This window comes from Solanum stenotomum, chromosome 8 (assembly GCF_019186545.1).
Source record: "Solanum stenotomum isolate F172 chromosome 8, ASM1918654v1, whole genome shotgun sequence".
Taxonomy (NCBI): domain Eukaryota; kingdom Viridiplantae; phylum Streptophyta; class Magnoliopsida; order Solanales; family Solanaceae; genus Solanum; species Solanum stenotomum.
This window is the reverse complement of record NC_064289.1, coordinates 14295754-14316148: the sequence shown is the minus strand read 5'-3', so window position 1 is coordinate 14316148 and position 20395 is coordinate 14295754. Positions and strand designations below refer to the sequence as shown.

General features: G+C 32.2%; 6 protein-coding genes across 6 annotated transcripts in view; 1 reads left to right on the top strand and 5 right to left on the bottom strand.

Moving 5' to 3' along the window:
* Positions 1-20395, bottom strand: part of LOC125875055 (inactive poly [ADP-ribose] polymerase RCD1-like) — a 485870-nt gene that overhangs the window by 109783 nt on the left and 355692 nt on the right. The window lies entirely within an intron of this gene.
* LOC125875097 (dolichol-phosphate mannose synthase subunit 2-like) overlaps positions 1-20395 on the top strand; it is a 250508-nt gene that overhangs the window by 7647 nt on the left and 222466 nt on the right. The gene's annotated exons all lie outside the window — the stretch shown is intronic.
* Positions 2248-3049, bottom strand: LOC125875083 (glycine-rich cell wall structural protein 1.8-like). Its single transcript, XM_049556161.1, has one exon. It carries the CDS (start codon positions 3034-3036, stop codon positions 2272-2274), a length of 765 nt encoding a protein of 254 aa, XP_049412118.1. The 5' UTR covers positions 3037-3049; the 3' UTR covers positions 2248-2271.
* Positions 9454-11599, bottom strand: LOC125873527 (galactoside 2-alpha-L-fucosyltransferase-like). The gene is made up of 2 exons (XM_049554446.1): positions 11543-11599; positions 9454-10863 (listed from the first exon to the last, which is right to left on the bottom strand). Exons 1-2 carry the CDS (start codon positions 11597-11599, stop codon positions 9454-9456), a joined length of 1467 nt encoding a protein of 488 aa, XP_049410403.1.
* On the bottom strand, positions 11675-12522 carry LOC125875095 (proteinase inhibitor PSI-1.2-like). The gene is made up of 2 exons (XM_049556177.1): positions 12440-12522; positions 11675-11993 (listed from the first exon to the last, which is right to left on the bottom strand). The coding sequence occupies exons 1-2, from the start codon at positions 12483-12485 to the stop codon at positions 11785-11787; spliced, it is 255 nt and encodes an 84-aa protein (XP_049412134.1). The 5' UTR covers positions 12486-12522; the 3' UTR covers positions 11675-11784.
* LOC125875096 (proteinase inhibitor PSI-1.2-like) lies at positions 17570-18165 on the bottom strand. Its single transcript, XM_049556178.1, has 2 exons — positions 18046-18165; positions 17570-17918 (listed from the first exon to the last, which is right to left on the bottom strand). Exons 1-2 carry the CDS (start codon positions 18089-18091, stop codon positions 17710-17712), a joined length of 255 nt encoding a protein of 84 aa, XP_049412135.1. The 5' UTR covers positions 18092-18165; the 3' UTR covers positions 17570-17709.

Below are 20395 nucleotides of genomic sequence, written 5' to 3'. Positions count from 1 at the left end.
AAAAAAAAATTAAGTATGTTTTTAAAAAATATTTTCAATTTCAAAATTTTATTTTTTCACCCCTACACTCGACCCCCCACCCCCCAAAAAAAAAATTAAGTTTGTTTTTTTAAAAATATTTTATATTTCAAATTTTTATTTTTTCACCCCTACCCAGGGGCGGCTCAACGTAATTTGAGGCCTAAAACAAAATTTAAGTGAGGCCTAAAATCTATATAAATATCAAATATAGTTGTTTATTTTTTAAAAATTTTTAAGTGCAAATTATTACTTGATATCTTTTCTTAAAATGATTTTTTTTAATATCGTTTTTAATTATTAATTTTAAGTAATATTTTATCAATTCAACATTGAAAAATATTCTTTTACTGAGGCAATCATTATATAAATTGTTAACATAATACTATAAGTAATAAGTTGACAAACTTTACATAAAGATAAGAATTAGAACCATAAAATCTGATACAAGATATTGATAACATGGTATAACCCTACTTTAATATGTTTATGTAATACTTGAATGTTTAAGAAGAAACAAACAAAAGAAAAATTGTAAGTCACTTTGTTGAATTTTTTCGACTATTAATTTATATTTTTGATAGTGTATTACTCTAACTTATCAAAAAAAAANAAATGTATAAAATGCGTGAAAATTGTATATATACATATATTTTCGTTCCCCTCTCCCAGATATCGCTCACCACTCTCCCAGATCTCGCTCACTCACTCGCCTCTCTCACTTTATACAATTGATCTTTTTGTATATCTATACCAAAGCAGATTATACAACTGATTTCTTTTGTATATGTATAGCGAAATATACATATTTATGTTTGCTATGGAGCGCAATTATGCAAACTTTGCTATAACATACAAATATGAATTTTGTGTTTGCTATATGTGAAAGTTGCTCTTTTTTTTATTATTATAAAGTATATAGAGCATGGAATCCTACCAAATGAAATATTTTAAAAATTAGCTTGGAATATAGGAAGATGCGTGACAACTTGGAATGTCAAAAATCAAAATATATGGAAGGTTGAAACATTGAATGTGCATTTCTCAAAATAAGATAAAAGAAAACAAATTGAGTTTGTTTTTTAAAAATATTTTCAACTTCAAAATTTCATTTTTCCACCCATACCCTTGACCCCACCACCCCCTACCAGGCCCCCACCCCCCAAAAAAAATAATTAAAGTTTGTTTTTTAAAAAATATTTTCAACTTCAAAAAATTTCATTTTTTCACCCCTACCCTTGACCTCCCCACCACCACCACCCACCCCCACCCCCTAAAAAAAAANTCAATTTCAAAAATTATTTTCTACTCTAATAAAAATAAAAAATATTTCTCAAAATCATTTTTCATTCATAAATCAAACACAAAATCTTTTCCGAACAATATTTTCTAATCACCAACCAAACATGAGAAAATAAGTCAAAAATCAACTTGTTTTCCAGGAAAACATTTTCCTTCGTACCAAACACACCCAATATGTTGGAGTTCGAACTCATCAAAGATAGAATCCTTAAGTAAAGACAGAATGCTTGATGTGTTCTTAACTGTCCAAGACGAGCATTATTCTTCGACACTCTACTATCTATTAATCCTCCCAAAATTGTATTTGACCACATACATTTGGGCCAACATGAAATTCTTGTAATTCTTATTTCTATGCAGGGGAGAAAGGGGTCCTAACTCCTAATTTAATATGGTGTTTAAATTGATTTATTTTATGTGCCTAATCTCTCTTTTTCGATCCGATTCTTTCTGTGACCCGAAATGAACTTATTCTTTTCGTCTCTTGCCTTTGACTTTTAAGCTGTTTTTTATTTTTCAAAGTGTTTGGGTAACACAAGACTGAAAAAGTTTTTTTAAAAAAATATATCAACAGTATATCTACATGGTAAGCAAATTCTTTTATCTTCTTCTACTCAAATATTTTTTTCTCGTGGATCTAGTTCTTTTGTTCCTTTGTATGTTTTATGATCAATAGTTCCTCAAAGGTTACTTAGCCCAAGATATATATCATTGCTAGTTATTGCATGCATGCAACTTATAGATTGAAAATATTTGCCAACCATTTCAATACAAGCAATCATATCTTAATGTTGCTTTTAAAGGAAACGACATTACACTTGAAAGATTGCAGGTCTTTACTGCAATTCTTTTTTCTTCGAATATATATATATATAACATCTTCCTACCACAATTTCATTACATTATTTTTTAATAGTGTAGGTAAGAGCAAATGGTGATTTGAATGACCACTCAAGGAGCGTAGCCACCACCGTGTCCACCACCTTCACCACCTCCAGCACCTCCTCCGTAACCACCAGCATGCTCTCCACCGGCATAGGCACCACCACCACCGGCCCCACTACCACCGCCGCCACCATATGCTCCTCCATGTGCTCCTCCGGCACCACCACCAGCTCCTCCTCCACTACCATATCCACCACCTGAGGCTCCTCCTTCTCCTCCAGCATAAGCACTACCACCACCGCCTCCATGTCCACCTCCACCACCATATCCACCCCCAGGTGCCCCACCAGCACCATAGCCGCCGCCAGTACCTCCTCCTGAACCTCCAGCATATGCACCACCACCATGTGCTCCACCTCCAGCAACTGCACTACCACCACCACCACCACTACCTCCACCACCTCCAGCAGCATATCCACCATCTGCTGACCCTGCACCACCATATCCACTACCACCACCTTCACCACCTCCAGCAGCATATCCACCATCATGTCCTCCGCCAGCATGAGCACCTCCAGCTCCACTTCCACCACCACCTCCTCCAGCATATCCACCACCAGCATGGCCACCTCCAGCTCCACTTCCACTACCACCTCCTCCAGCATATCCACCATCGTGTCCTCCAGCTGCATAACCACCACCTCCACCGGAACCTCCTCCACCACCATAAGCGCCTGCCTCACCATAAGTGAGGAGGGTTCTAGCGGCTGAACATATTCCTATACCTAATAAGAGAAAGAAAACAATGTTAACAATTTTAAGCTTCGCCATGGGAATTTGTAGTTGAATGAGTATTGCATGATATTGGAGGCTATTTATAGATGTGGAAACGCGTCTATGTGCACAAAGCACATGCAAAACAACAAAAAGGAAGCTCCTTTTGGCCCTACAAAGTGGTCCATTTCAACATCCACTCTCACACTACTCACATCATCATTTCCATTAGTGTGTTTCTGCTGTCCGCCATTTTCTTAATGTGTACACAACAAATATTTCGTATATGGAGTACTTACTAATTTGGTAGCCAGTAGTGGTGGAGCCATGACTTTCACTAAGGAAGAAATATACACACTAACTAATCAAAGGGAGTTCGACATATACTATATAGTATATACACATAAAAGTTATTTTAATCATGTATAAATAGTATAATTTTTCATCGAGGGGTTCAGAACCCCTCACCATAAGGTGACTCTGCCACTGCCGGCAAGAGTTATGCAAGTATAGTATTGATGTAGAGATAAGTTACGAGAAAATCAATATATTATTTTATACAAGGATTTGCTATTCATATACTATTAGTTATTTCATATTATATCCTTTATAAAATAATATACAGATTTTGTCACAACTTCTACGTGTATGAATTATAGAGTTTTCTGAATTGTAAACCAAACATCATACTAATTTTATAGTACATAAATAATTTTACCTCATAACTAACTACTACACGTGGTATTACTTTTGTAGAATTTAATATTCGCAATTTCGCATAATTTACCTTCACTAGCCCAAACGGCTTCTTAGTAATTTTTTTAATTTTATACATTTTGTTGGAAGTCCGACACACTTTCATGACATTCTGCCAAATTCTGATTATTTATATAATTCTAGCTCCACTTGATTATATGGAGTACGTAATTAATTTTTCTGTCACGTTTTCTAATTTTAAATTAGATAATGGTGATTCATTAGTGAATTGAGCTGATTAAGAGTAGAGTTCTTAATTCGACCGGGCCTTGCTAATTGTCGAGCTATTATATAGATTTAAAGAACTTTTATAGCACGGCTATAATGCGTTTTAACATAGTATATACAGCAACTTTTATTAGTCTCACACACTCACTTGGTATGAATAAATTAATTATATATAATTTATCTTCAGATGACTTGATCATATCTTAGAAAAAATCTTTTATATTGTAAATTAAACTTATATACCTAATTATCGTACGTTTGAAAGAAATTACTTATTAAAAAGGGGAAATTACTTAAGTTAATATGTTGTCTAATTGCAATGAAAGGTAATATTTTATTTACTAGCCCATGAATAACTACTTAAAACCTTCACGAGATTGGAATAAATTCTGCATACACTTTATTTTCTTTAAATTTTACTTGTGAGATTTTATTAGGTATGTTGTTATTGCAGTTAAATGACCAATTAAGAATGTTATTGCAGTTAAATGACCAATTAAGAATAGGTTAGATTAGCTTGATTCAGAGAACACATACACTACTAAAACTCGCTATTTTTCCATTCAAATTTTCCACCGAAAAATGTTTAATTGCTATTTTCACATATATTTTGATTCAATCGATGGGATATAGCAGTGCTTTAAAGAGAAAAAAATTAGAAAACTTTTTAATATTTCAGTAAGAATATGTTTCCCAACGTACATTTTCCCAGTGAGCTATTTCAATATAAATAAAAAAAAGAATGAAAAATCATATTTCATAACACAATTTTTAAAATTAATTTGCAGCGGGAAACATCTAATTCTACTAATATTGTAACATTTTAGATTGTAGAAGCCCTAATCCACTAATGACTGACAATGTGGGAAGGCAATTATTAAATTAACTAGGTTAATCTGATTGTTATTAACACTGATATATATGATTGAAAGTTCCATTATGAGAATATAAACAAATAAAATAGTAGTACTGGAATGATAACTATTACTCCACCAATACAAGTTGAGAATTTTGAATATGTCTATAATATCATTGGACTTGAATGATTAGCCCACTATTTCCTGCTCTATGATTTCCAACTACCATTACAATAAAAATATTTTTTAACATCAATAAATATACACATTAATAAAGAGTAGTAAAGTATTTATCAGCATTAGTTAATTGTTATTAGATTTAAGGGCCTATTTGGATTGGTTTTTGGCTTGTGACTTATAATCCAAAAGCCATAAGTTAAGATTTCTAACTTATGGCTTTTGGCTTATTTTTGTTATTTTGACTTAAAAATAAGTGTGTATAAACATTTTTTAACTTTACCCAAACACTTCAAAACTGCTTAAAAACTATTTTGGCTTAAAAGCACCTAAAATAGGCCAATCCAAACGGGCTCTAATGTTATTATAGGCTTTAGGGACATTTACAAAAAATGCTAATTGCCGCTGAAAATACATCTTTAACGACAATTATATTATTGTCATTAATTCATTGCCACTAAAGATTACTTTTGTTGCCGTGTACATAACATAATATTTTAATAATATATATGTTAGGTCCAACTTAATTAATGACCAAATTGCTTTTTTGCCCTTATTTTGTTAGCAGGTAGAAGATAATTAGAAGTGGAGAAAAGTTAAGGAAGCCATAGATCCTGGTAATTAAACTAAAGAGGAGGATCCAAAAGGCCACTATAAACAATTAATTAAGTTATCATACAATACCAAATAATTATTCGTACTAAGGGTGTGAACCTAGCAGACTAGAACTATTATATTGGTGTGTTCGGTGGGTTTCCAATTTTAATTTTCTTATATTCAATTGATTAAAAAAATTGAAAAGAATTTTTGGAAGTAGGAAAAACAAATTTCACAATTTATATCTTATATTGACTGTGTGTCATTTCCATACTTAGCGCCTTATCTTCCCTTCACTCACTACATAAAAAATGATTTTTAGCGACACTTAATTATCGACAACAGCTTAAAGTACATAATAACCCGATTGCTATAGTATTTTTTCTTTTTTGCTTACATATCGAACACAAAAAAATTAATATAAAATGAAAATTATTTTCCTTCGAATCGAATACACACCCTATGTTTGGTTGGAAATTTCATTTTTGATTATTCACTGATACTATTATAGTGTTCCAAATTAAATTATATCAAGTGAAATATACAAGTAATAGAATTTGGAATCTAACTTGACCAGGCAAATATCAATTCTGGTAAATAAGTCCAGAGGTAATAATATGTAATATAGAATTTGAATATTGTGAAGTCGAGCTAATTAAGACTCTATTACGGCTAAGCCCATTTAATTTACTGGGCTCAAATTATATTATTTACACACATTTAATAATTTTAATTTTTTGTAACACATATATAAAGTCCTAAAAATGGAAATCTTACATGCTATAGCTATATACATTGTATTTGTTGTTCATACTTATACTTTTAAAAAATTACAATTCATAACTATACTTTACTCTCTCTCTCTCTCTGAATTTTTTGTATTTCATTTTACTGTATTTTCCGACTAATCTCTGTATTTTTGCATAAATTTTGTAGATCTGAAACTTTTGTAAAACATTGTTGTATATATTTGTATTTTGCTTGTATTTGTGTATTATGAAGGAGAAATTTTCTGACAATCATTATACATTGGCACTGTCATCTTGATTGTACAATGTATTTTTATTGTTTGTACCCTTATATACACCCTTGTATTTATGTATTTTGCCTTTAGTGTATGAAGAAAATTTAAGTGGACACAACAACCTGCTGTAGTTGTATTCATAAAGATTGTACAACTATTAGAGTATATGTGTGATAACAATTGATACACTAAAGCAAATGAAACAAGTAAAATTAGAACAACTGAAAATACAATTGAAGTTAGAATGAATGAATAAACTATGATTACACAAACTCATGTATTCGTTGATGTAACCTAATGCGCATACGAATAGAGTCACTTGACACCTCGAATACTTATTACAAACAATAAATACCTGAACCCATAAGTTTGTTCACTAAATCCCGCTCCTGATATTGTATCTGTGAGAATCTTACTGTCCCCCTTTTTCTCCCTCTTTCCTCCACAATATAATAGATTTTTTCATTAAAAAAAGACAACTTTGGTTCAAACTTTTATAACGTGACAAGTAAGCATAATATTTAGAGCAACTTTCACATATAACAAACACAAAAATCATATTTGTATGCTATAGCTATAGTTTGCATAATTGCGCTCCATAGAAAACATAAATATGTATATTTCACTATACATATACAAAAGAAAGCAGTTTTATAATTTCGCTATACTATACAAAAGAAAGCAGTTGTATAATTTGCTTTGGTATACATATACAAAATATCAATTGTATAATTTGTGTTTGTATAAAGCGAGAAAGAGAGAAAGACAACAGAAAACTTGGCAGAGGAAGATCATATTTGTATAATCATAAGTGTATAGGACGAAAATATATGCATTTGTATTTGTATATACAATTTTCTCTTACTTTACACAAACACAAACACAATGTATACATTTGTGTTTGTATAAAGTGAGAGAAGCGAGTGAGCGAGCGAGATCTTGGAGAGGGGAGAGAGAGGAATGAAAATATATGTATATATACCATTTTCTCTCGCTTTATACAAATACAAACACATTTTATACATTTGCGTTTTTGTATAAAGTGAGAGAGGTGAGAGAGGCGAGTGAGCGAGCGAGATCTGGGAGAGGGGAGAGAGGGGAACGAAAATATATGTATATATACAATTTTCTCTCGCTTGATACAAACACAAACACATTTTATACATTTGCGTTTGTATAAAAAGCGAGAGAGGTGAGGGAGAGAACGAGAGTGGCGAGCGAGATTCACCAGCAGAGAGGCGAAATAGCAACAATTTGCTATGGGGTACAGTTAAATCAAACTATATTTGTAGCATTTAATTTAAATTAATAATTTGTTATTATATACAATTTTCCCAATATTACAATCTTAAATATATTTGAGGTTAATAGAAATGACAATCTATAGCAAAATATCTTTTTTATTTTTCATAAAATCAACCAATAACTTAGAAGTTATCTTAATTAACAGTGAAATATCACATGCTCCAATGTTTGTTTAATATCATATAAAACATATACATTCAAATTAAATAACTTATTTAGTGATATTTTTTTATTTGTATAAAATTATTTAAGAGAATAGATTGAAACGATAAATGTCAAAATATTAGATCTTCTATAAAATTATACGAAGAAACAAAGTCTATTGATCTATCTATAGATTGATTTTGAATATACTTAAATTTGTTTTCATAGATGTTAAACAAACAAAAATAATGATCTACTTGATAAAATAATTTAGAATGAATCGTATCATTCTTCTACAAATATAGAATGAAAAAAAAAATTATGACATTTATGTCTTGTCTTATATACATAAAAAATCTTACCTCAGCCTTATCAAATCACGGGTTAGGCCAACCCACCCCAACGAGCCTAGTCCATATTGACGGCTCTAATATTACTCACCAAATAATGTTAACTATTTATGTAACAATTGCATATCCGGATACAAGTTTTCAAACTAAAATTGATAAAATCTTACATAAGATCAATAATGTTTCAAGAGTGATTACATTGATATATTTACATCTCAAAAAGTAAGAAAATAGAATTCAAATAAAAATATATACAAAGTTTTTTAAAAAAATATTCAAGGCTTCGCATTAAATTATCAATTTCGTCGAGCCGCCTCTAGGCTCTAAGTGAAGTGATAGTATAAAAAGATTTAAAGTAACAAAAGTAGAAAATAACTAGATACCAAGTAAATTTTCTCTTGTAAGATAGATATTGACATGTATATAACTAGATACTAAATAAATTTTCTCAAAGTCTAGGGGTGCTTTTGATTATTATTTCTAATTAGTTAATATCATACATGGATTTTGTTCTCGAGCCCCAAGAATATAATAAGATTTTTTTAGTAAAAAATAAAAAGTGTTCTGTATCCTTATTCTTTATTGAATTTTTACTCTACTTATTTATCACCACCCCATAACTGAAGTATTTGAAGTCTTCAAGAATAATTACTCTAAAATGATCAATAATTTAAGATAACTATTTTTAAAAATAAGGACAAATAATTTGAGATGGAGGGAGTATAAATAATCGATGTTATGAGTTATTACTACTAAACTGATTTTGGCGAACTTATCTATAAATCAATTGTCTTTAATTGGTTTGATATGTTATTTTGTTTTAAGAATGGTCCCAATTAAGAAAATCAATTAATGAAGCTTTGAAGCGATTGGCAATTTTGTACTAATATTTCAACAAGAACAAAGGAAGAGAAAATTACTCTACTCACTCTTTGGATCACCAAAAATGTTATAATTCACTAAAGGTGTCAAATGGGTGTGTTGGGCGGACCAGCGTGTATTTGAGCTCATTTTGACAGCCCTATAATTCACCATTTTATTCAAATAGCTTTAAGCCCCAGCTCACATCCTCACAGTGCCTGACATGAGGAACGATTTTGCTAGTGTCTGTTGGCGTTTTCTTTTTGCAATCATAGTTAGGCCGGGCATGGAAACATGGCTCGAATGATGTAGCTCGAACACAAGGCGGATTATGTGCTGTTTTGTTCTCATTAGGCTTGTATAGTATCCAGGGCTTCAGCCCTCCAAGACCCTGAGCCACATATCCGAAAGTCGACCATGCACTTGTAATCAATTTGTCACTTAAACTCAGTAGATACATTTCTGCCAACGCCTTTTTTTCGTGCAACAGATTCTCACTCTGCTGATATTCCTCCTGATTTGGCTGATAAACGCTAACTATCTCTCCTGTAACTGTGGGATTCTCCCAGTACATTTTTCGGAACTCTTCTGAGTATCCAGGGCTTAAAGAAGTTATCAGGACAGATATGGTCTTCCTCTGCTTCGCGGACTGGTTGAAGACTATAGGCTCACTGGACCGGTTAACTTGTGGCAGCAGATTCTCCTTCATTGTACAATCGATGATTTGATCCAGTACATACTTCAAAGGACCGGCATCTGTCTCCAAGACTCTAATTTGAATGCCTAATTTTTCGTCTGTTCGTTCTAAATAAGCTTGATAGTACCTCTTTACAAGCCCCCATACAGAATTTGTGGGATGAAACAGATATCTACTTAGAAAATAGAAGATGGTTACTTTTTCGGGAAAAAGATTACTCAATTCTTGCTCAAATGATGGGATCAAGAATAGAGAAGGCACAAAATAGTTATTTGTCTTCATGACTAGCCAGGGGATTTTCTTGAGAAAACTTTGATCCTGATCACAGAAAAATAATTTATCTTGATCATCATAGTCATGGGCTAAATGTAGGTAGATGTAGGGAGGTAGAGTCGATGAATTGCTTATGACATTGTGCTTCACCATATAACCGTAGGAACGAGGAGATTTCTGATCAAAGGTACTAAACTGATTGAATAGAGGGAAATCAGGAGGAATCAACCAGGAAACGTCTTGAAAAGGTTCACAGAATAGACCAGGCATGTTAACTCCAGGATCAACAAGTAGGACTCGATTTGTAAGAAGAGCATATAGGAAAGCAGAAGCTAAAGTTAGCATCCTATTTCCTAAACCACTAAAGGATATCCAAACCAAGTAATTACACTCTGCTGATCCATTGTATTGGCCAGACTTGATAAGCTCCACGCTCCTGTTGTATAATTTTGTATGAGGACCACATTGCTTGTGAAGTGCCTCGTAGTCTCGTAATCTTGAGATGAGGTAAGACGATGGCTCGTGAAGCAGTTCTTTATGATATAAGGCGGATTCGTATCTACTTAGACAAGATGTTTCATCAATTCCTGAAGGAAGAAGGCCACCAAGAATTAACTATGGCTGAAAATAAAACAAAAAAGAAATTAAACAAAAGTGATTACTTATTGCAAAGCAACTCTAAACAGCACAAACCATCAAGCACTTATCTAACTGTTAGATCCACAATCAAACTAGAAGAACAAGCTACGCACACACAGAGAGAACATACTACATTTTCACCCGTTAACGCAACAATGAATGGGAAAAACAGAGAATGTACTTCAACATTCTCTTGTTATTGATGTGGAACAACAAATGAATACACTTCATTGCATTAGCAAATGCAACCTGGAAAATGTTTTCTTTAAAATCGCGGTAGACATGAATGTGAATCGAGTAGAATCAACTATAAGTTCAACAACAAAAAGCTAAAGAAAAGGGGAAATGAAGTACCATTTGGAGGCTTAACGTCAACAATATTAGCTTTAGGTAAATTCTTGACGCTGTCAGAAGGTAAGTCCTTGAATATAACTGAGGCGGTCAATAGAATTGTCAAAAACATACCACAAATAATGAGAAAACCAATAAATTTTAAGGAATTTTTGTAATTTCATTCTTATATGCATCAAATTGAAAAAAAATTATCGACTAAATTAATTGTAAAATAATTACTTCTCAATTAATTGATGTTTTTCATATTGGGCGAAGAGCGGATAAATTTACTAGTTATAGTCCATTAATAAAAAAAAATTACTGGCTGTCTCCTCCTAACAAGTTTGTCTTTTCCGTTTGATGATGATCTTGTAGTCATTTGGTCGATTATTGAAAGAAAAAGTTTGCATCTGCTTTCCATTTTTATATTAAAATCTTTAAAACAAAATAGCTGTAGGATGAAAATATTATTACAAACCGCCAGAGTAAAACAACTCAGGCCTTATTACACACGAATAGGAATTTAAATTTTAATGGTTACATTTTGTTAAGGATGGATATATATTATTCAGGGGTTCCAGTACAAATTAACGATCCATCAGCACGGTATAATTTACAGCCTTCATCTGCTGTGCAACAATTGACGCATACTTCAGTAATTTTTTCATCTCCTGAAGAGGGGCAAGTCATGTAAGCAACTTCATTGTCACAAACCTGGAGACACATCTTTTGTGCATTTCCATATTCCACCTCAATTCCCAACAAAAATATACCTATAAAAAATCACCCAAATGATCAACACAATCAGCAAGGTACGTACAAGATTACATTTTTTGGCTTGAAAGTTTTAAAGTGTAATAAAATACAATCAGACCTTTCTATAACAATCTTCGGTACATATGAATTAGGATACTTAATAGGGTAAATAAAGTCCATGATTGAGGGAGATTTTTTTTCTCTTCATGTTGGATAGCCAGGTCATCAATTCTATTGGAGTATATATTAAAGTATATGTCAGCTTGTATGGAGAGTTGTTAATTAATTAGTTGCTGCCAAAATTTAACAAGAGGGTAAAAGTGAACTATTTTGTCTTTTTTTGTTTGTTTGTATATTATAGGTTTTTTTTATAACAATATTATGTTGTAGCAGTCAATAAATATCAAGACAATCAACGTCATTAATTATAAAGAGGTTTTACGATATATGAAAGAAGCCTTACCGGACAATAGGAGGAGAGAAAGGATACCAACTTTGCAAAAGGCCATTGTATGTTTCTTTGAATTTGCTGCTTTACTAGTAATTATTAATTTGAGGCTGTTATAACTTATAATCTCTTAAGCTATTTATAGAGCAAATAAAAGATATTAAAATACAAGTAGGAATAACTTTTCTCATATCATAATAGATCAAATTGTATTTTGTCAAACTTAACTCAAATGCAGCCTTCACATTGGATTGTATGACCCAGCCAACTGTTTGAATATTTGGTATACCTTTGAAAAAAAAACCTTATGTTTATCCCAGAGATTAATCCCATTCCCATCTTCATCGATATATGTGCTACGATCCAAATTATTATAAGTAGACACTTGAGACAAATACGTAGTACACAAAACACGTGTTTTATAATTGGTATAAAAAATAATGTTCAACTTTGCTAATACAAATCTTGAATATTTTATAATTGGTATATAGGGTTTATCTTTCACCATTTCGGTCTCGTGATGAAAAAGGAACGTACTCAAAGACATAACGTAATTTGTCTTCAAACAATTATAGTACATATTGACCAGCTAAATTAACGCAACAATGAACCAAAGGCAGATTGCAAATTGTGAACCATCAATAAATATCCTCACTCTAGAAAATATTCTCCCAATAATAGGAAGTAGCGGTGTTCATGGTTTGGATAAAAACCAATCCAAATCGAAAAATCAAACCAAATCGATTAAATGAACCAATTTAATTTGGGTTTTGGTTGGTTTGGTTTTAGATTGTTAAGAACCGATAGTATTTGGTTTGGTTATGGTTTTGTTCGAAAAAAATCAAAGAAATAACCGAACCAAACCAACAAGTTATATACATAAATTTTTTATTATACATACATAATATGTTATATTCATAAACAATTTTAAAGATTTTATATATGTTTCATCAAAATTTATTTATAATTTACTTATGAAAGAAAAAATGTCCAAGGTGAGAACATTTTTCTTATTGGTTCCATGTATATGAGTGTCTATGAAAATTCATTGTGAGACTGAAAATGTCATTGTCTCTTTCTTCTATGCCAAAATAGTGAATTTTGAAGTTTTATTCAATAAATTCAATGATCCAAAGTTCTGTAATGCGAGTCATTCTTACTATTTTTTCGTTTGAATGGATTATTGTCACTTTTTTCACGTTTTGAATGAATTGCTTCTTTTATTTTTATGTTTGGTTAATAACCGAATAACCGAACCAAACCAAACCAAAACCGAAATAACCAAACCGATAAATGTATATTATATTTGGTTTGGTTTGGTTTTGATAATTTTAAAACCGATTAAGTTGGTTTCGTTTTGGTTTTGACCAATAACCGATCCAAACCAACCCGTGAACACCCCTAATAGGAAGGGTGAACATGGTACGGTAGATATCAAATTATCATATTAAATTAAAATTTTTAATATCGTGGTTTTAGTATTATGAATTTGATATAGTATACAATATATATTTTAAATTAATTTGGTATTCGGTACGGTATGATATGTACTATTTGGTATTTATAAATAAATATTGAAATATCAAATACCATACTATATATATATATATAAAAGATCATATATATTACATTATAGTATTAGTACAAAACTAACTGTTTAGACGTTGAAATTTTGATTACTTTATTTTGATTTACATGTTTTTTTTGTGTAATTGATTAACAAAGGAAGTCACTACAACCTAAATGAGTAAGGTGTTAATTAGTATGATATAATTGAGTTGTTTTTTTGAAAAATTGAAGCCATAATTCTATAATATGAGTATATATAAGTCGAAGATGAACAAACTATGGTTACGGACTTATCAAACTATATAATACAAAACTGATCTTAAAAATATCAAACCATACCAAATTAATTAATTTAATATGATAATAATATAATAATATTTTTAAAATTAAAAACCCAAATTAGCATCGCTTCCGGATAGAGTTAGAATATTTTTTAAAGATGAAAAAAATGATGTCGTTAAAGAGGTGTTGCAAAAAATTGTCTATGACAAACTGCCTTCATATTGCTCAACATGTAAATATCAGGGTCACAAGGAGGAAGAATGTAGACTGACTATGGAGGTAGAAAGTGGACTAATTGATGAAATAAAAATTAATGGGGAAAAACTCGAAGGAGATTTGCGATCAATTTTGGATGAGAAAAAGAAAGTTCTTTCTCTTCAACAAACTGAAAAAGAGGTAACATTACCAACTTCTTTCAATTCTGAAAAAAATAGTGTGGAAAGAGTTGATGCACCAGGTCCCCTACTTGTTGCTGCAGCATCTGGGAACAAAGAAGATATATAAACTATGTTACCTGGGACACTGACTTCTAAGATTAGTGAGCAACTTGGTATGACCACAACGAGTTCTTCCACTCCTGCCCATATTGATGTTGAGGCACAAAATAATATAGATAATAACTCAAGGCAGTTGATCGTTACATCACAAGTCGCTACAGAGCAGTTATCGTCTAGATTTGTGAAAAATAGAGAGTTGGATTCGCTTAATGCAGTCGTGGTTACTAAATCAAGGCAAGATGAAGCCAAAAAAGGCAACACTACCGCAGAAAAATCCAGTAATCAATGGACTTTGGTCTCACATAAAAAAACGGTTGGCTCTAAGTCCTCAAATAATCACATTTTGCATCAAAAAGATTCTACACATGTTGAGTTTGATAGGAGTAATAGTGTCGTTGAATGTACTCAGTTTGATGTGTTGCGAGATGAGTAGTTTGGACAATATGAAGGGCTACATGTAACGGATGAATTAGTTGCTGAATCTGGGAATACTTTAGACTTTGACAAGCAGATTGAGCAAACCGGAAAGTTGAAACAATGTTGTCACAACGAGCATACTAATCAACAAGCTCTTGTGACACATGAAAAGGAGTTCATTGTTATGGAGAAGATAGATGGCAAAGAAATCAATCTAAATACACCTACCGTGTTTATTTTAGATCAAGAGGTGGCTACAAACAATTTGAATGAATCTAAGGAAAAACGAGGGGGGAAAGTGCTTCAAGATGGGCAAATTTATTTGAGGAAGAGAATCATACTCCTTCACCTCGTAGGAGTAAGTTAAGCCCTCAAGCACTTGAAATTGTGCCTACAAGTAAAACAAATCCATCTATGACAGTCATAGGTACATCATCTAACTTGAGTGCTACAAAAGTAAACGTGGCTGATAGAGATATTCTTTATGACTTGGACAATGACATGTCTGATGGATACGATGAAGATGATGAAGAAGAAATGTTGGATATATGCTTTGATAAGGTGGCTAAGGAGGGGGATCTTTCACCTAGACAACAAAGAAGTGGAAGCACCAAATACAAAAAGAAGACACATAGAAGACAACATAGTTGGGATGGTAAGGTGAGTGAGGATTTTGTTTCAAGGCACCTACCAATGCGACTAGCAAAGCAAAATCATATGACAGTGTCAACAACTTTATCAAGATCCAACAAATCCAAGAAGTGATGAACTATCAATTATTTTTGGACAGATTTGAAGAAGAAGACAAGAGGCAAATACTNCACCAAATACAAAAAGAAGACACATAGAAGACAACATAGTTGGGATGGTAAGGTGAGTGAGGATTTTGTTTCAAGGCACCTACCAATGCGACTAGCAAAGCAAAATCATATGACAGTGTCAACAACTTTATCAAGATCCAACAAATCCAAGAAGTGATGAACTATCAATTATTTTTGGACAGATTTGAAGAAGAAGACAAGAGGCAAATACTTCAGATTACTTTAGACGGACAAACTATTTGTTTTAGTTCATACATATATCAAATGAACTTGCTAACTCATCTTTATTCTTAGATTTTATGTTCTTGCATTACTTAAGCATCTTCATTTGTAATATCATCATAAAGATCATTATAAACTTCATGATGATTATAGAATACCTAGTTTTCTCTAGTTCTTTTTTTCTTCATGCTTGTTAATTAGTAGAGATTTGTTGTCTCATTAGGATTAGTAAAGTAAGACCTAGCCCCCCTTACTTGTACTTATCTCAATTTATATCTTTTAATTTGAAAAAAAAAAAAAAAATCAAATACCGTAGCATAGTATGTCCACCCCTACTTCCATACCAGGCCTTCAGTGATTTTCAAAGCTAAAGCCTATATATTATTATTACGGGCTGTCTGTCGAGTGATTCACTACCGTCAGAGCCGAATCAAGGATTAAGAGTTTGAGGTTCTAAATTTCATTAATAACGGTTAATTAATTTTGTTAGGAGTTTACGAATTAATATATATATATATATATATATATTTAATTATTTTTTCAATACAAATATAGAGTCTACGGAAAAACTACTGGGTTCGAACGAATCCATAAACCCCACCTAGTTCCGCCTCTGACTATTGTTGGGTGATTTACAAAAGAGCTGTCATTTATTATTATTACGGCATTATGGCTGTCTGTCGAGTGATTCATTACTGTCAAAGGTGAATCAAGGATTAAGAGTTTGAGGTTTTTAAATTTCGTTAATAATCGTTAATTAATTTTGGTAGGAGTTTATAAGTTAATATACATATATATTTAATTATTTTTTCAGTACAAATATAAAGTCTACGAAAAAGCTACTGGGTTCGGACGAACCCATGAAACCCTCACCTAGCTCCGCCTCTGACTATTGTTGGGCGATTTACAAAAGTCTAACCTCAAATTGACAGGGATCTGTTCGAGCATCTAATTGAAAATTTTGTGTCGACTAAAATAATCAATGTAATGATGCATATAAAGTTTTATTAATATAATTATATTGTTTACCACAAAAAAAAGGAAGTCTTCCATAATGAATTAGCATGTTTATTTTTTCAGTTTGATTATTTATTGTTGCTTGAAACTTGAAAGAGAGTCTTCTTGGTTAAATAATGTTTATAATTTTTAACTTCGGCTATACATAGAGACGCATTTTTCTATGCTATTTTGATGCATTCATTAATCTTTTTATTTCACACAGAGAGAAACGTAACGTATAAAAATAGCTATTTTATCCCATTTTCATCTGCTTCTGTTACCATGCAAGGAATTTAAATTTCAAACATGACTCCATGATATAATAGTTGTTATTTTTTAAATTGAAATGTTCAAAAGCACATACAAATTATTATAAGCCAGGATGAACATACTACATTAGAAATCACCAGAGTAATAACTCAGGCCTTATTACACACGAATATTTAATCATTATATTTTGAAACGAAGAAAGTATATATTATTCAGGGGTTCCTATACAAATTAACGATCCATCAGCGTGGAATAATTTACAGCCTTCACCCGCGGTGCAACAGTTAACGCAAACAGGACTAATTTGCTCTTCTCCTGAAGAAGGGCAAGTCATGTAAGCAACTTCATCGTCACAAACCTGGAGACACATCTTTTGTGCATTTCCATATTTCACCTCGATTCCCAACAAAAATATACCTAATGAAAAACCCAAAAACAACGTTATTCTTTATAATAACATTCTTTTATAACAGTCAATAAATATTGAGATAAAAATAACGTTATTATAAAGAAGTTTTACTATGCATCAAAGAAATTGCCTTACCAGACAGTAGGAGGAGAGAAAGGATACCAACTTTGCAAAATGCCATTATATTATATGTTTAATTTCTTTGAATTTGCTGCTTTATTAATTTGAGGATGTTATAATCTCTTAAGCTATTTATAGAGCAAAATAAAAGATACTAAAATACAACTAGGAATAACTTTTCTCTCATCAGAAATTCAGAATGGACCAAATTGTGTTTTGTCAAAGTTGACAAAATGCAGCCTTCACATTGGATTGTATGACATTAGCCAACTTTAATATTTATTTGGTATTCGTACCTTTCACAAAGATAAAAATAAAAATTAAAAAAATCTCCTCTTTGAATATTTTGGTATACCTTACAAAAAATAAAAACAAGAATCACCTCTTTGAATATTTGGTATACCTTTCAAAACAAAATCTTATGTTTATCCTAAAGATTAGTCCCATTCCCATCTTCATCGATGTGCTTCAGGTGACAACTATTATGAGTAGAGACTTAGTCAAATTTAAATTTTAATAATGTTATTAAAAATAGTTAACAAAAATAAATATTTTATTAATAAATTGTGAAGAAAGATATAATTAAAATACATACTGGATAAATAAAAAGGAACAGAATGAGTAAAGAGTTGTTTGGTTGTTGGTTAAGGAGTACTGATTTAAACCATTATAATTTATAACTAGAACTATATTTGGTAGCATCTTAGTTGCTATGTATAAAATTTAGTACATCAAATATGTATTTAGAAACTGGCTTTCAATCTCGCATAACTAATGTATAAGTTATGAGAGACGGGGGCGGATCTACCTAGGTCACGGGTTCGTTGAAAATTTTTACGAAAAATACCTATATAAAAAAATAAAAAATAAAAGATAAAGGTTAAAAGAATTGAAAGGACACCCCTTGTGAAAATACTCCTAGCTCATGGCAAAGGCGTTGCCTGTTAGGTGTGACAACTCGAGTTTGATCCCCTACAGGGGCATTTCTTTTTTCTCCTTTTTTATTCATGTTTGTTTGGTTCTTTCTTTTTTTCTACATTTTTATTCATGTTTTTTTGTTCTTTTTTCTTCTTGAGCCATTCTTGTACCTTTAATGGTGATATCGCTTAGAAAAAATCATACATACACCACTGATGAGAGAATATATGTATAAGTTATGAGATAATATAATACAAAGCTGGAATTGAAATAACTATTACATGAAAAACTAAACCCCGCATAACTAATTTCATTAATATATACCCACAAAACTAATCTCTTTAGTACTTATACCCGAATAACTTTAATGTCACACCCCAAATCCGGATGTGATGGCACGTGTCCATTTCCCACCGGACACGTCAGCCTAACCCAACCACAACGATAGAGAAGTAGAAATACGAGAATAAAAGATAATAAATAAGCAAAAGACTTTAATTAAGACTCAACACTACCCAAAATTTGCTTGTCACATGTACAAACCTCTAAATACATAATTCGAATAAAAATATACAAGTCTCAGAGTATAGTTCTCGAATAGAACAAAACTGAAGGTAAAGATAACTCAAGGGCATGTCTGGAAGGAACCGCTACCTCTCGAGTATGTCCCGAAGCTCAATCTGCTAAAGAAACTACTAAGCCGAATCTGAGAGAGAGCTGTCAACCTACACAATTGTGTAGAAGCAAGGGTGAGTACCGAAAACCACAGGTACTCACAAGTAACTCTAAACTAAGCAAAACTAGCAGATACAAACAACTCTTTTCAATCCCAACCGAACCACCGAAACTTCAATCTAGCAGCAAACCAACCAACCTATACTAAACAGATCATATTCAACAGCCAAAACCAACAGTATATCCTCATCAACCTCAGATCAACAAATAAGAGCAAGTAGATCAAATTCCCCATAAGAAGGGTAAATCGATACAATCCACACATCACAGACAAAGATAAGGCAAATGCGATGCAAAATGCAATAATGATGTCAAGTAGTCGTGATGCATGTCTGTCCTACGATACACATCTATTGACGTAATCAGTCCGCGCTGAATACTCAAATCAGAACCCATGGGGGCCACACATGGACCATGTATCACCGCCGGAACCAGATCCCATCGGCATCTAAATCGCTAGCCGGAGCTAGTCCATCTCATATATCTCTAGCCGGAGCTAGTCTCAACTGTGTCTCATATCCATCCATCCTCATATCAGTGTCTTAGAACTCATGCAACAGATAGTTCACACATGGGATGAATAATGAATATGCACATGTTATCAATCACAATCATATCACGATCACATCATAGTATTACACATCATCTGTCTCAATCACAACCATATCACGACCACATCATAGTATTACACATCACCTGTCTCAATCACAAC